Source organism: Heptranchias perlo, chromosome 1 (assembly GCF_035084215.1).
Source record: "Heptranchias perlo isolate sHepPer1 chromosome 1, sHepPer1.hap1, whole genome shotgun sequence".
Lineage (NCBI taxonomy): Eukaryota > Metazoa > Chordata > Chondrichthyes > Hexanchiformes > Hexanchidae > Heptranchias > Heptranchias perlo.
Window position 1 is genome coordinate 133,852,588 of NC_090325.1, and position 14,949 is coordinate 133,867,536.

The 14,949-nt window shown below is 45.8% G+C and overlaps 1 protein-coding gene across 3 annotated transcripts in view; it reads left to right on the plus strand.

Moving 5' to 3' along the window:
• Positions 1 to 14,949, plus strand: part of spock3 (SPARC (osteonectin), cwcv and kazal like domains proteoglycan 3) — a 565,624-nt gene that overhangs the window by 195,613 nt on the left and 355,062 nt on the right. For all 3 annotated transcript variants that reach the window (XM_067991144.1, XM_067991135.1, XM_067991152.1), the window contains exon 3: positions 12,156 to 12,201. In XM_067991144.1, coding sequence (XP_067847245.1) covers positions 12,156 to 12,201 — 46 coding nt within the window. The remainder of the gene's footprint in view (positions 1 to 12,155; positions 12,202 to 14,949) is intronic.

Here is a 14,949-nt window from a genome sequence, read left to right on the forward strand (position 1 = left end):
TGTCTCAGTTCCCTCTGACAAATTTTTGGCAGAGAGTTCTTGTGTTCATACAGTTTTTTCAGAACTTCGGAGCCTTTCAAACTGACAAGATTAGGATGGGGGCGCAGTGGATGTATTTGAGAGGACACCGGAGGAAGAAGACAATGACCTTCCATGGCAGCCATGTTGTGCTATGTTGGGATCTGCAGGTGCATGAGAGAGGTGAAAAACACAGATCTGGAGAACAGCAGAGAAGGGAGCAGAGTGGAAAACAGCAGAGAGGGGAGCAGAGTTGAGAACAGCAGAGAGGAGAGCAACAACAGGGCCAAGGTCGAAGGAGGCACTACCCACGTGAGAGGGTCTACAGACAGAGGTTGAGCTTCCTTGACCCCTCTGAGGAGCAGTGCCTATACAGGCTCAGATTGAGCCGGCAGGTGGTCACAGACATCTGCAGCCTCCTTGAAGAAGAGCTGCTCCCTGCTGGACCTGGTGGCCATGCATTGCCCGTTGCTGTAAAAGTCATTGTGGCCCTCAATTTCCTTTCCTCTGGCTACTTCCAGTGCGCCATCAGAGACATCTCCAGGGTATCTCAGTCGGCTGCACAGAAATGTATCAGGCAGGTAACAGATGGGTTGTTTGCCAGGGCGTCCACTTATGTGAACTTTCCTTGTGACGGCAATAGACAGAATGACTACTCCACCTGTGCAGGGGCAGACTTGGCCATGAGGAGAGGAGGCAGCATGTTGAGTACTGGTTGTGGGGGGGGTGGGGAGGGGCAATGGGTGAGACATGGGAGCACTTTGAGTGGAGTACCCACTTCCATGTCCACTTTCGCCATTATCCCTCTCCTGGACCAGCGCCACATTACCCTGACCACTCTGCTGGAGAGCAGCTTGGTGTAGATCAATAACGCATTGTAAGGCCACGGACAAGGTATCTGTCACCCAGTTTAAGGCAGCAGACATCTCCTGCATGGCCGTGGTCATGGCCTGCATAGACTCATTTGTTCGCTATGCTTGAAGCCCCACAGAGGTGGCCACTCTCTCTACGGCAGACTTTCTCGCAATTACCTGGGACAACATTCCACTACTTTTGGAGTTGGACTCTTCCAGTCTCTCTGCTATTGTGGAGTGTGCGTGGCACGTTTCCAATACCTCGCAAAGTTGCAGTTGTACCTCAATCGTTCTCATTCTCAATGATGGCCCCCAGGTTTCAGAACCTGTGTCCAGCTGAGCAGAGCTTGGAGAGGAGTACGCCCTCCAACATGGACTCTCTACAGCTGCCCCTGCCACCAGTGTCTGCTCATGTTCACTTGTAAGTTGTGAATCACCAGGTGACAACGCAACTAACTGTCTAACAGGACCCACCAAAGTGCGAGTATTTGTGCTGGTGCCTGGTAGTACGTCCTGTGTTGGTGCACCCTCAGAAGGAATGAGGTCTTCATGTTGTCATGTTTCTCCGCAGATTCTTCTTGTACGTGTGAAGGCCCTGGAAGACAAAAGAAAGCATATGAATTAGTCCTGGCAAAGTAACAATTTTGTCAGTCACCATACTCAGGTTTCTCATTGTTCAGTCATCGATGAAATAAAGTCAGCATGTGCGTGAAAGATGTTTAAATTCTGTCACCAGGCATTTGCGAGTTGCCAGTCTCTCCATCTTCGATTGAGAGGGATGCAGATGTGCCACTTATTTCCTTGGCGTTCTCCTCTGCATCAGTGAGCTGCACTATTTGTGGAGGGCCACCTCCAGTTCTCTCACTTGCGTTTTGCGATCTCTTCTCCTACAAGAGGCGAAGAACAGATCTGTGAGTGACTGAAGGTGACGTATTCACCCAATGGATGCAATGCATTGGGTGAGGGTCACTATGAGACACATGCATCACATTGCATCAGGATTGGGGTGTGTGGCAGTGGTGGATGGATACATGGGGGGGGGTGAGGAAGTGTATAGAAAGTGAAGGATGGATGCTACCGAAACTTAAGTGGGTGTGAGGAGTGATGTGATGCTTGGCAAGACAGAGTGAGGGGGGGTGTTGTACACCACAGGATGTAGGTGAATCAGCAGCTGTACTCACTTTTCCTCACCTGGTTAGGCCATTAAAATGCTTCCTGCACTGCATCCAAGACCGGGACACCATGCTCCTGCTGCTCACCTCCTCAGCCACCTCCAGCCATGCCTTCTTGGTAACAAAACCAGGTTTTCTTCCTCCCATTGCTTGGGTAAATTATGTCCCTCCTGCTTCTCACTGAATCCAGCAGTACTTCAGGGGAAGCATCAGGGTGTGAATCCATGCTTAAATTCCTCCTGGCTCCTCCAATTTTCATTCTTGCATTGGCCCTTTAAATAGTAAACTTCAGATCACGTCATGTGGGTGCGCATTACGCCCACTGCACAGCTTAGAGATGCAAAACCCGGAAGAAAAAATGTAATCCTTCAATTAAGTTGTGAATGCAAAATCCGACCTGCTAACTTCACTTCCGGGTTTCGTTTCAGAAAAATCCCCCCTCCCCCCCCCCACCTTCTTCACGGCTCCGAATAAATGTTCTTTATATAATTGCAAGTTTTGAGTGAGCATAGGATTAATTTTTTGCTTATAATCCCTCCCCATACTCAACTCTGCACCGGTTTCTCAGGCTGGTTCTTTAACAAGCATTTGACAGTTGTTAACAAATAATTCCCCTTTCCTTCGCTCCCTAATTTAAGTTAGCAAAATTTTAACATGGGAGCAAGACTCACAGGAGGAGTAAAAATGGTAAAAAGAGTTCATTTTTGCTTCTTATTAGTCCATTTGCAAATGAAACTAGGTAAGGTTCTATAATGACCAGGCAATCCGCTCTGCCAAATTAATGCTCAAGTGGTGAAGATGAAAATTACTCCCTTTGTTTTCTGTCAGATACTAACTTTCCATGCTGCTACATTTCCTCTTTTTGCCTGAACATTTCTAACAAGCCTCTTGTGCGACACCTTATTGAACACCACCTGAAAATTCAAATGCAATGGCCTAGAAATTGGATTGTGCCCAAATAGGGCATGATTCGGGTTGCGTCTAAAGCAGCTGACAGCAGGACCCAAGAAAATTGGTTCACCAACTTCATTTGATTATCTCCGGCAAGCTTCAGGCACCAGTCACGTGGGTGGGGGGGGGGGCAGCAGCATGATCTGCCATCTGGGGTGCCGGCCAAGGACATAAAGTGAGTCAGTCAGGAGAAGGGCATTTGGTGGCTGGCAATGACTGGAAGATTAAATGTGGAGTCATGAGGAGCAGTTCTTCTCCTCCCAGATTCAGGTAAAAATGTAAGTATTTTTTTAAAGAAAACTTACATTTTTAGTGGCGGCCTCGAGCATTCTCTTTAAGGATGGATGGGTAGGCCGCATGTATACCTGGAAATCCTGAAGGCAGCAGGCCCAATGTCTGCTGCGTTCAAAGTAACCAATTTCTGGTTTGGATCGTAAAACAGGAATGAGGACCCTTATTGGCATATTCAAGGCCTAGTGCCTGCTTTAGGCGACCACCAAAAATGCCCTTACAGCACCTGATCCAATATGGCATTGGGCATGTTTCCAATGATATTTGGGTGCAGGAGGTTGCCCCCCTAAATTGGACCTCTTTGCACCCGTTACCTGCCTTGAATACGGGTGCAGCGCCATCAAATTTCTAGCCCACTACATCTATTGCATTCCCTTTAATCTTCAAAAAACTCTATTAAAATTTGTCAAACATGACTTGCCTTTAACAAAACCATGCAGGCTGCCCTAAATTAACCTGTACATTTCTAAATGCTTGTTAATTTTATCTGGAGTTATTGATCAGAAGTGGGTGAAATTGATCTTCAGTGAATGAGAAAACAGGCAACAGTGAATCAGCAGCATGTTTTACACCCTGTCTGTTTTTCTTTTCCATCATACTTTGCCGAAGACCAATTTCACCCCCTGAGAGTTTGCCCACAACTAACAAACTAACTGGCCTCTGGTTGCCAGGTTTATCCTTGTCTCATTCTTGAACACACTTATTACATAGGCTACTTTACAGACCCTCATCAAAATTTGCATGTTTAAGAAGGAATGAGTAATTGCGGCCAGATCTCTGCTCTCTCCTCTTTGACTTCTTTCAATAGTCTAGGGTAAGGTATGTGCCATCAGGACCCGGTGACTTATCTACTTTGAGTTCCGCTAATGTTTTGTTTAGAGTCATTTCCTTTTCCACAATTGGCCGAGAAATTGGTTTCGCACCAAAGAGTGCAACAAGGAATGGACTTCTAGATAGAGTAGAGGTAGCAAAAGCCCTGGAATGATTTAAGAAACAATTAGATGATGCATTGGGTGAAATGTGGACTATTCTGGATAGATGAAATAAGATGGTCTGGGTAGCTTTTCGCACTGATAATTATTCAGTGATCTTATCAGACTGTAGTTGTGTGAAAAATGTATGCGAATGCTTTCACAATGATGATTTATATTAATTTTCTGGCCCATGTTTTAGAAAAATCACATAAATTTTTTATCTCTATCTCTGATGAGAAGACTCCATTTACAACAACAACGGTGGCTAGGGAACGGAGTTTGTGGCAGAGACCGAAGAGAATGGCTTCAGTCTTCCCAATATTTAGTTGCGAGGAAATTTCTGTTCATCCAGTACTAGATGTCGGACAAGCAGTGTGACAAATCAGAGACAGTGGAGGGCTCGAGAGTGGTGGTGGTGAGGTAGAGCTGGGTGTTATCAGCATACATGTGGAACTTGACATTGTGTTTTTGGATGATGTCACCGAGGAGCAGCATGTAGATGAGAAATAGGAGGGGGCCAAGGATAGATCCTTGGGGGACTCCAGAGGTAAAGGTGTTGGAGCGGGAAGAGAAGCCATTGCAGATGATTCTCTGGCTACGAGTGGATATATAAGAATAGAACCAGGCGAGGGCAGTCACACCCAGCTGGACAACGGAGTAGAGACAGTAAAGGAGGATGGTGTGGTCAACTGTGTCAAAGGCTGCAGACAGGTCGAGAAAGATGAGGAGGGATAGTTTATCATGGTCAGAGTCACATAGGATGTTATTTCTGACTTTGATAAGGGCCGTTTCAGTGTTGTGGCAGGAGCGGAAACATGTTTGGAAGGGTTCAAACATGGAGTTGTTGGAAAAGATGGGCATGGATTTGGGAGGTGACAACGTGTTCAAGGACTTTGGAGCTGAAAGGGAGGTTGGAGATGGGGGGTAGTTTGCATGGACAGAAGGGTCAAGGGTGGGTTTTTGAGGAGGTGGGTGATGATGGCAGATTTGAAGAGGAGCGGGGACGGTACCTGACGAGAGGGAACCATTAGCCATATTAGCTAACATGGGGGCCAGGAAGGGAAGTTGGATGGTCAGCTATTTGGTGGGAATAGGGTCGAGGGGGCAGGAGGTGGGTCTCATGGACAAGATGAGCTCGGAGAGGGCATGAGGGGAAATAGGAGAGAAACTAGAGAAAGATACAAGTTCAGGGCTAGGGCAGGGGTGAATCCTTAGGAGAAGTTTGGCTTGGTGGGCTAGGGAAAGGGAGGGAAGCAGCAGAGTCAACTTATTGGATGGTCTCAATCTTAGTGACAAAGAAGTCCATGAACTCCTTGTAGTTGTTGTTGGAGGTGAGGGTGGACGGGGTAGGGGAGAGGGGTTTAAGAAGATGGTTTGTAGTGGAGAAGAGAAGCCGAGGGTTATCTTTGCATTTCAGGACGACCCTGGAATTGTGAGTAGTTTTGGCAGAGGAGAGCAGGACTTGATAGTGCTTTATGTGGTCTAGCCAGATCTGGCAATGAATGGCTAAACTAGTTGTCCACCATAAACATTCATGTCTGCGTCCCTTGGACTTAAGGGAGCTGTTAATGAATGTGGCAGTCTTCTATGTTAACGAATACTTGTAGTAAGCAGAATATGGTGGGCATCTTCCAATTAGAAGAAAGTCTATCCTTTATTAAAAGCAGTTTCAACAAACAGTGTATAATCAAACATAAACAGGGATTCTTCAATTTCATCCTGCATCTGGATACAGTACGGTAGAGACAGCAGCTTCAGTATTGTACACCACTGGCAGCCAAAGAATGGTTCCTTTATGCTACCCCTTCCACACACTCTGGACACGCCCACCTAATACACATAGACTGAGTGTCTCTGTCATACAAACACCACTTAAAGACAACTGGCTTTAATATGGCCATTTCCCCACAAAGATTGTTGTGTCTTTGTTTACTTGAACCATGGGCTCAATTTTAGGGGGCAATTGGGGGCGGGGGAGCTCTGAAAATCGCGGAAATCCCGTTTGGGTTCGGGTCCACCGACTTCCAGTTTCCCAGGGACCCACCTGTGTGCGTTTAAAGCCGGCGGGATGACAGTTAAAGAGCCAAATGTACCTCATTGAGGTACTTAAGGCACTTTACGTGTGACAGATTAAATGATTATAGCGATTTTTAACTCACCTGGGCAGCTTGTGCACTGCTTCTGATTCACACCTGATGAAACCAGGCATGAAGGGCCGGAACAGGGAAAAAGAAACTAAATGAATTAAATAAAACACCATTGAAGGAAATTAAAACACAAAATTAACCTACCTTTGCACCCTGCTCCGATGTCCGATGCCTCCCTCTCCAATCTCCCCCTCTTCACCCCCCCCCCCCCTGATGTCCCCCTCTTCAGCTCCCCAATGTTCCCCTTTCATTCCCCCCAATCTTTGCCCTGACTCCCCTTTCCCCCCCAATGTCCTCCTCTCTCCTCCCCTGCCCAATCTTCACCTCTTCACCCCCCCCCCCCCCCCCGCCGATCTTCCACTCTCCCCCCGGATCTTCCACTCATCCCTGCCCTCCACCAATCTTCCATTCCAGTGCCGGATGACGTCTCGCTCTCTTTCTCTCCGCGCCCCCCCACTCATTGCATTGCAGCTGCCGGGCGCGAAACCCGGAGAGGACGTTATTCATCAGCAATCAACATGCAATCGCGTCGGAAATGGTAAGTTTTATTCATGCGGGTTTGCCATGCACACCTTCACTTCCCCGTTGCCAACCCGCCACCATTGCAAAATCGACCCCCATGTGTTAGATTTCTCCCAGCAAAAGCTTGTTCTCACACAGATTACTGTGTCCAGTCTAGAGAGAAGTGTGACTTCCCTGTACTTGATTCATCTGGACTGGCTGTCTCCATTTGTCGTTTACCAAGTAGCAAGTTCAAAGCTAATTATCTAATGTATATTTTTCCAGGGCTTGATCTTATGCAGATCACTGTGTCTTTGTTCACTTCCCTTTGACTTGATGGCTCTGATTGTCTTTCACCAATTAGTAAGTTCAAAGGCGCCTAAGGTATTTTAACAGTTAACGAGATTAGATGTGGTCTTGAGTGACACCATACAATAGGAAGTTAATTGCTAGGCAAGGACATGTCTTGAGTTGTCCGACATTGGGTGGCTATTCGACCCTATCACCCTTCACACTGTTTCTTCCCCTAATCCATGTCTCAGCAGAAACAGACATGAGGGCCATACCAGAGGGAACAACCAGTTGAAGGAGAGTAATGGTTTTAATGGGGACAATGGTGGAGGTGAGGGTGTGATTAAGCAGATCGGTAGCTGCAGAAATGTCATCGCAAAGGACGGGCAAAGTCTAGACAGTTGTAAGTGACTTGGGGGACAGTTTTTTCCAGGGGTGGACACAGAAGGAAGTGGGGTTTGGAGGGGGAAGGGGGATGTGGATAGAGAGGGATACAAGGAAGTGATTAGAGATGGCCTTATCTGTGATTGACATGATGGGAGTGGAGAGGCCATGTGGCAAGGTCGAGGGGATGGCTGTGAATATGGGTAGAGGGGTTTATATGGAGGGAGAGATTAAGGGAGGATAGGAGGGGAGTGAACTCAGGAGTTGAGATGGAGGTTGAAATCACCGAACATGTGAAGTCACCCACTGCAGAGGCTGAGGGAGGAAAGCAGTGAAAATATCTCAGTTAGAAACTTGGTGTGGTACTTGGGTGGGTGGTAGAGAATGAGGATTTTAAAGGAGAGGTGAGTGGGGAACTGTTGTGGGTTGCCACTTGAATCAAGCTGCTAGGTAGAATTGGAATTTCCTTGAAGTATGACTATGTTAACTCTCTCCTATAGCTCAATTGGTTAAGATTTTGAATAGATGAGCCATATAGAAGAGGGAGGTCCCATGTTGAATTAGTGGTCTATGCTGAGTTAGCTGACCTTGACTGGTAAGAGTACTACATTTAGGTTCGGGAGGAAAAAAATAGGAAATGGTCATCTTGTTCAATGACCCGTGCTGAAAATTCCTGGATTTTGGGTACGGACAGGATAAGATTTGGTTGCAATGCCCCTTCCCCACAACAATTGAAATGACACACACTGTTTCTTCGATCGCATATAAAGAATAATCACTTGAGCGACATACTCAAAAGCAACTAGCATCCTTGGAATTGTACTCACCAGGCAGTCAATGCCTTCAGGAGAGGAGTGGTGGAAAAAATATGGAGGGAGGGAAGAAATGCAACTGTAAATAAAATAAAGTTATAACATAATGCATTTTTGTTTCAATCTTTTAAAAAAAAAGCATATGAAATAATATTATGGATGAAATGGTTTCTTACTTTTGAAGTCTAAGTGTTCGTAAATGTGAAGACTCATGGGGCATGATTTTCAATGGGAAAAACAGGTGAGTTGGGGGCGGGGGGCAGTGAAAATTTTTAAAATCCAGAAGCCGCCCCCAATCCCCTTCCCCGCCCACTTCCGGTTTTCACAGAGGCGGAACAAGGGGCAAGTGACCAACCTGCTCTTTGGAGGCGAGTCGATCAGTAAAAGCTTTCCTGGAGGCTCCGGGCCTCCCTTTTGACAGATTTTTTGTTTTTAACCCCAGGGGCCGAGATTCCCGGTCCTTTTACTTCACACCACGTGAGAGGAGGCGAGAAGGCCCAAAACTGCAGGTAAGTGCCTTTATAGCACAGCTTGTGGGCTAGGGGGAGCAGGAGTGCTTCCCCAGGCCCAACAAGTCTATCTGCGGCCACCCTACAAACGCGATCTCTGACCCTCCCCCACGGTCTCTGACTCCCCCCACAATCTCAGATCCCCGCGATGATCCCCAACCTCGACAATCTCCGACAGCCTCCACTCCCCCACGATCTCCGACCCCTACCGCGCGACCTCGGACCCCCCCCACGATCCCTGACCCCCGCGATGACCCTGATGATCTCCAACCCCCTTCCCACGATCTCCGACCCTCACATGATCTCTGACCCCCACGATGACCCCTGACCCCGACGATCTCCGACCCCCCGCGATCTCCGACCCCAATGATCTCCAACCCTCCCCAACGATCTCTGACCCTCATGATGACCCCGACCCCCAATAACTGATACACCCCCACCTCCCTGCGATGACTGAACTGGCCCTCCGATGACTGAGTTCCTCCCCCCCCCCATGACCACCTGATGACTGCCCCCCCCCCCAGATGACTGAGCCCCCCCCTCCGATGACTGACTTCCTTCCCATCGATGACTGACCCCCAACCCGAACAACCCCACCCCCTCCGTGACTAACTCCCCCCCCATCGTGTCTGATCCCCGACCCTAGCCCCCCCCCCTAGTGACCCCCGATCCCCCTCCCCATCTAACACTTACCTGTTCAAGTCCTCTTCCTTCTTCTCCTGTCCAAAGGGTGGGAAACCATCAAAAAAAAATAAAAGGCATCCTTACGTCAAAATAGTAAGGACGTCGGGGAAACACATACTTCTGTTTTTCTGACAGGAAATCCCCCCTCCCCCCCATCGCACCTCCGATAAAATGATAGAATGATAGCCATGAATGTCTTTATTTAACTGATAGTTTTGAAATCACCTTTCCAATATGGGTGATACTTAGCGAAGTCTTTAACTTGCTATCAGTAGTAACATCTAAAGTAAATGCAGTAAGATCATTTGTTGAACAATGAAGAACAAACTATTGTGGTATCATTTGTTTAGTGACGAGGTCTGACAAGATATGATCATCTTTGACTTTTCTCACCATTTTTACCTTCAAGCATTTATTCATTCCCTTTTGAAAGTTACTACTGAATCTGCTTCCTGCACCCTTTCAGGCAGTGCATTCCAGATCATAATAACTCGCTGCGTAAACATTTTTGTCCTCATGTTGCCTCTGGTTCTTTTGCCAATCACCTTAAATCTGTGTCCTCTGACCCTTCTGCCACTGGAAACAGTTTTTCCTTATTTACTCTATCAAAACCGTTCATGATTTTGAGCACCTCTATCAAATCTCCTCAACCTTCTCTTCTCCAAGGAAAACAACCTCAGCTTCTCTAGTCTTTCCACATAACTGAAATCCCTCGCCCTGGTACCATTGTAGTAAATCTCTTCTGCACCCTCTCCTAGGCCTTTACATCCTTCCTAAAGTGTGGTGCTGAGAATTGAACACTTTACTCCATCTGAGGCCTAACCAGTGCTTTATAAGGGTTTAACATAATTTCCTTGCTTTTGTACTCCATGGGGTGATTTTAAACCCCAAGAACGGGTGGGTTGAGTGCGGGTGGGAATTGAAAATAGTTGTTTTTTTGGGTTGCAACTGCAAACTTTTTGGACTTTGCATTCTCAGTGGGAAGCCTGTACTTTTACACACTGATGTTGAACCCGGAAATAAAGCCAGGTTGCGGTCGCGACCCAAAAAACAACTATTTTCAACTCCCACCCACCCCCAACCCTCCCGTTCTTGGGGTTTAAAATCATCCCCATGCCTCTATTTATAAAGCCCAGAATCCCATATGTTTTTTTAACAGTCTTCTCAACTTGTCCTGCCACCCAGGTCTCTCTGTTCCTGCACCCCCTTTAAAATTGTACCATTTAGCTTATATTATCTCTCCTCATTCTTTCTACCAAAATGTATCACTTCTCTGCGTTAAATTTAATCTGCCAAGCATCTGCTCATTTCACCAGTCTGTCAACGTCCTTCTGAAGTCTGTTACTATCCTCATTGTTTACTACATTTCTGAGTTTCGTTTCATCTGCAAACTTTGAAATTATGCCCAGTCCAGATCATTAATATATAGTAAAAGGAATAGTGGTCCTAATACTGACCCCTGGGGAACACCACTGTAAACTTCCCTCTAGTCTGAAAAACAACTGTTCATCACTACTCTCTGCTTTCTGTCTCTTAGCCAATTTCATATCCACACTGCCACTGTCCCTTTAATACCCAGGACTTTAATTTTGCTAACAAGTCAATGATGTGGTACTTTATCAAATAGCTTTTGAAAATCCAAATACACAACATCAACCGCACTGCCCTCATCAACCCTCTCTGTTACTTCCATAATAAAATGTAAATTTGAAATCAGGTTTGGTGAGGTTTTTCAACAAGGTATTTTATTTTTACATCTTCCCAACTGTGCATGTTATGTTGCCTCTTATTTTCAAATCCTTATCACTGACTAAGTTAAGGCAGATAACAAAAGTATCGCAGTCAACAAAAAAAGGAAATTAATTGAAAAGTCTAAATTAATATTTTTTATATGGTGAAAAATAAAACACTTTAAGGAATAATAAAATGAAATAAGCATCACAATACACAACAATAATCATTTTAATGATGCCAAAGTATTTGTTATGATAAATTCTAACTATCAGTGCCTTGTTTGGTCTTTTGTGTCATTTTTCAATGGTCTCAAAACATGATAGGAATGATTTCAGAAACTGAAGTAAAAATTACTAATCAAAACATTTGGGAAAATATGGAAACAGTTGCCCTACTGTGAAAGCCAAGAATGTTTCTCTAGAGATTGGTTATGGAGTTGGAAAATAAACTTGTCTGACTTTTTGAATGTTTTCCAGTTTGTCTTATGACAAAAAATGTATTTGCTTAACAGTGGAAGCATTTCAAATAGGTTTAACCGAGAAAGTAGTAATATTTCAATGCGATGCCTTGATGATTTTGATACTGCAACTTAGAATGTTATTTAGAGGCAATTATGTTTCATTTATGTTGTTGACAAAATTGATTTTACCAATTTGTCATCTAACTTGATGCTTTTCCTTGTTTCTAATGCTTGCCCTTGCAGGAGGTTGAGGTTTGTATTTATTTTTCAATTGTGCATGTGTTGCAATTATTTATTCACAAGATGGTTAAAAAATTATTAACTCACAAACCGATAAAATATTTTAAAAAAACCTTTTTTTGTACTTTTTCAGGATGACTATTTCAGGAGCTGGAACACTGGCAGACACTTGGACCAAGGTACCATATCACAAATCTCTTGAAGATCATGATTAATTTCATTTATCAAAATCAGGATTTTTAATCTTTAAAAAATTATTGTTTTCAATGTCCTTATCATAAAATACAGTTTGCTTAATAAGTTACGACTGCATGTTTTGAAGAAAATCATTGTTTATTACACAGATTAAAAAAATTAATTAGCCTTGATGACTGAAACACACAACCAATATGTAGCTGGATGTGACATTGAGGTTTAGGTTTTTTTTACCAATAGTACTGTAATCTTTTTGGTGATACACATTTATGAGTTTTGGCTTTGTTATGCAAATAGCACTTGCATTTGATAGTAATGTGTAAACCAGATGCTATCACTATATATATAGCACCAACTAGTGAAAAACAATTTGTAAAAATTGATTTGTGGTTACACCATTATGGTTCAGATCAATATTCTCTTGCACAGAAGCAATGTTTTTGTCCCACTGAACCTCATATCGCTAGTGCAGATATTTGCCAAAGGCACAACATGCTAGAGAAGATTTAATTCCAGTACGTGATGACTGGAGGAATTCAAATTAAATCAGTGACTATGTAGCTCTAGAGCTCAGTGGAAAATTTCAATAGGTTTTCTTCATAAAAGTCATAAATTGCAAAACATCACTTTGAAAATATTGTCTTGTTCTTTTAAGACTCTACAGATCTTGTGAACTATATAAATATGAATTTTTCTGTAGTTTTCTGTATTTCTCTGGGTTGTTAATTTATCTATATACCTTAACAGGGGGATCTATTAGTGTGTCCAACAAAATCTCATTTGGGTGCATGCTTCTTCTTCACCCATCTGTCACAACCATCCAGAGTCTAGACATCATGGGCTTGATAATTCGGACGACCAAGACGGCGGGTTCATGGCAGGGGGGCTCCGAAAATCGGGGATTCCCAGGGCGGGTCCGGAGCCCGGCTCCAACCCGCCCACTTCCAGGTTCCCTAGTGACGCGCTTAGATGCGCGCGCAGCCCCCGCATGTCGGACTCCCGCCGGCAATTAAAGCTGGCGGGATCCCACTTAAACCAATTAATTAGATAGTTCAGGTCGTTTGCAGATCTGATTTGTAGGATATTTTAGGAGGGGTGGGATCTTCAACTCAAATGAGCGTGTTTCCCGTACTGGAGGAAACACACCCAGTTGAAATGGGCGTGTTGCAGCCAGCAGCCTGTGGCAGCTGCAAAGGTCCATTTGACAGGTGTGGGGGGGAGACTCGCACTCATTGCAGGGGGCCACTCTGTCACTTTGGACAAAGTTTAGCCTCCACCACCCTCCTCCTAACAATAAAATTCACAAACTTGCAACCTCAACGCCGGTGTGCAGACACATTTACCTACCTTGCGGACCCCCTCAAACGTACATCTTCTGGATGGGGGCCGCCATAGCTGCAGTCATGATCTCCTCAGAGGACGAACAGCCTCACCAGCCTCGCTGGCCACACCGTCCACCTCTGACACATGGAGCTCCACAACACGGTGCTTTGACACATCCACCTGCACAGCAGGAGGGAGGGCAATCTGCAATCGCAGAGAGAGATGCGTCGCAGAAGGCACTACCTTCGCCACAGGCTCTACAGACCGAGGCTCAGCTTCCTGGACCTCTCTGAGCAGCAGTGCACATGGAGGCTCAGAGTCACTCGACATGTAGTCGTGGACACCTGCAGCCTCCTTGATGCCGAGCTGCTCCCGGCTGGCCCGAGCACCATCTTCTTACCTGTCGCTGTCAAGGTCACCACTGCCTTCAACAACTTCTCCTCTGCATCCTTCCAGGGTGACACTGGGGTCATCGCCGACATCTCTCAGTCGTCTGCACAAAAGAGCCCTTCAAATACATCTACACCCACTCTGCAGTGACACAATGGGTGGCATCAGTTGTGGGTCTTCATAGTGATCCTCAGGAAAGGGCATTATTGCACAAACCAGACAAGATTTGCAAAGACGTGGCAGTAGTGGTGACAATATAATAAATAATGTGAGTTGATCAGAAATCAAATATAAGTAAAAACCATGACAAACCCTCAAACACCCTTGTGCATCCTCTTCATGCTCACGACACGTTTGCCTTACGCTTCCTACTGCACATATGTGATGCATGCCCTGTGGCTGCAGCACAGGTAGTGGCAGGTTGGGTGAGGATGATCGTGAAAGAGATGCATGAGAGGGTGAGTATGAGACGGAGCCATGAGATTGTATGAGGATTGGGTTGAGTGGTAGTGGTGGGATGAGTATTGGTGAGGTGAGTAAGTGCAAGTAAGATGAGGATGAGCTTTGAGTGGGTGTGAGGAGTGATGTGATAGAGTAGTGTTGGCAGTGCAGAAGGAGATGTGGGGTGGGGTGGTGATGTGGCAGACGGAGTGTAGGGGAATGAGTAAGTGTACTCACTTTGGCTGACCTACTTAGGTCATTGAAGCGCCTCCTGCACTGTATGCAGGTGCGTGATATGTTGGTGGTGCAGGTGACCTCCTCTGCCACCTCGAGCCAGGCCTTTGTGGTGGCAGAGGCAGGCCACTTCCTCCCGTCCGCCGGGGAGAATATCTCTGTCCTCCTCCTCCTCACCCCATCCAGTAGGACCTGGAGTGAGGCATCATTAAACCTGGGAGCAGCCTTCCCCCTGGGCTGCTCCATGCTGTAATTTTGGCTCCTTTCTGCAGCATCAGTCAGTGGAGGGCTGCCCCGTTAAATAAGGCTCCTTCAGCTGACAGCCTATGTTGCGGCTGTGCAGT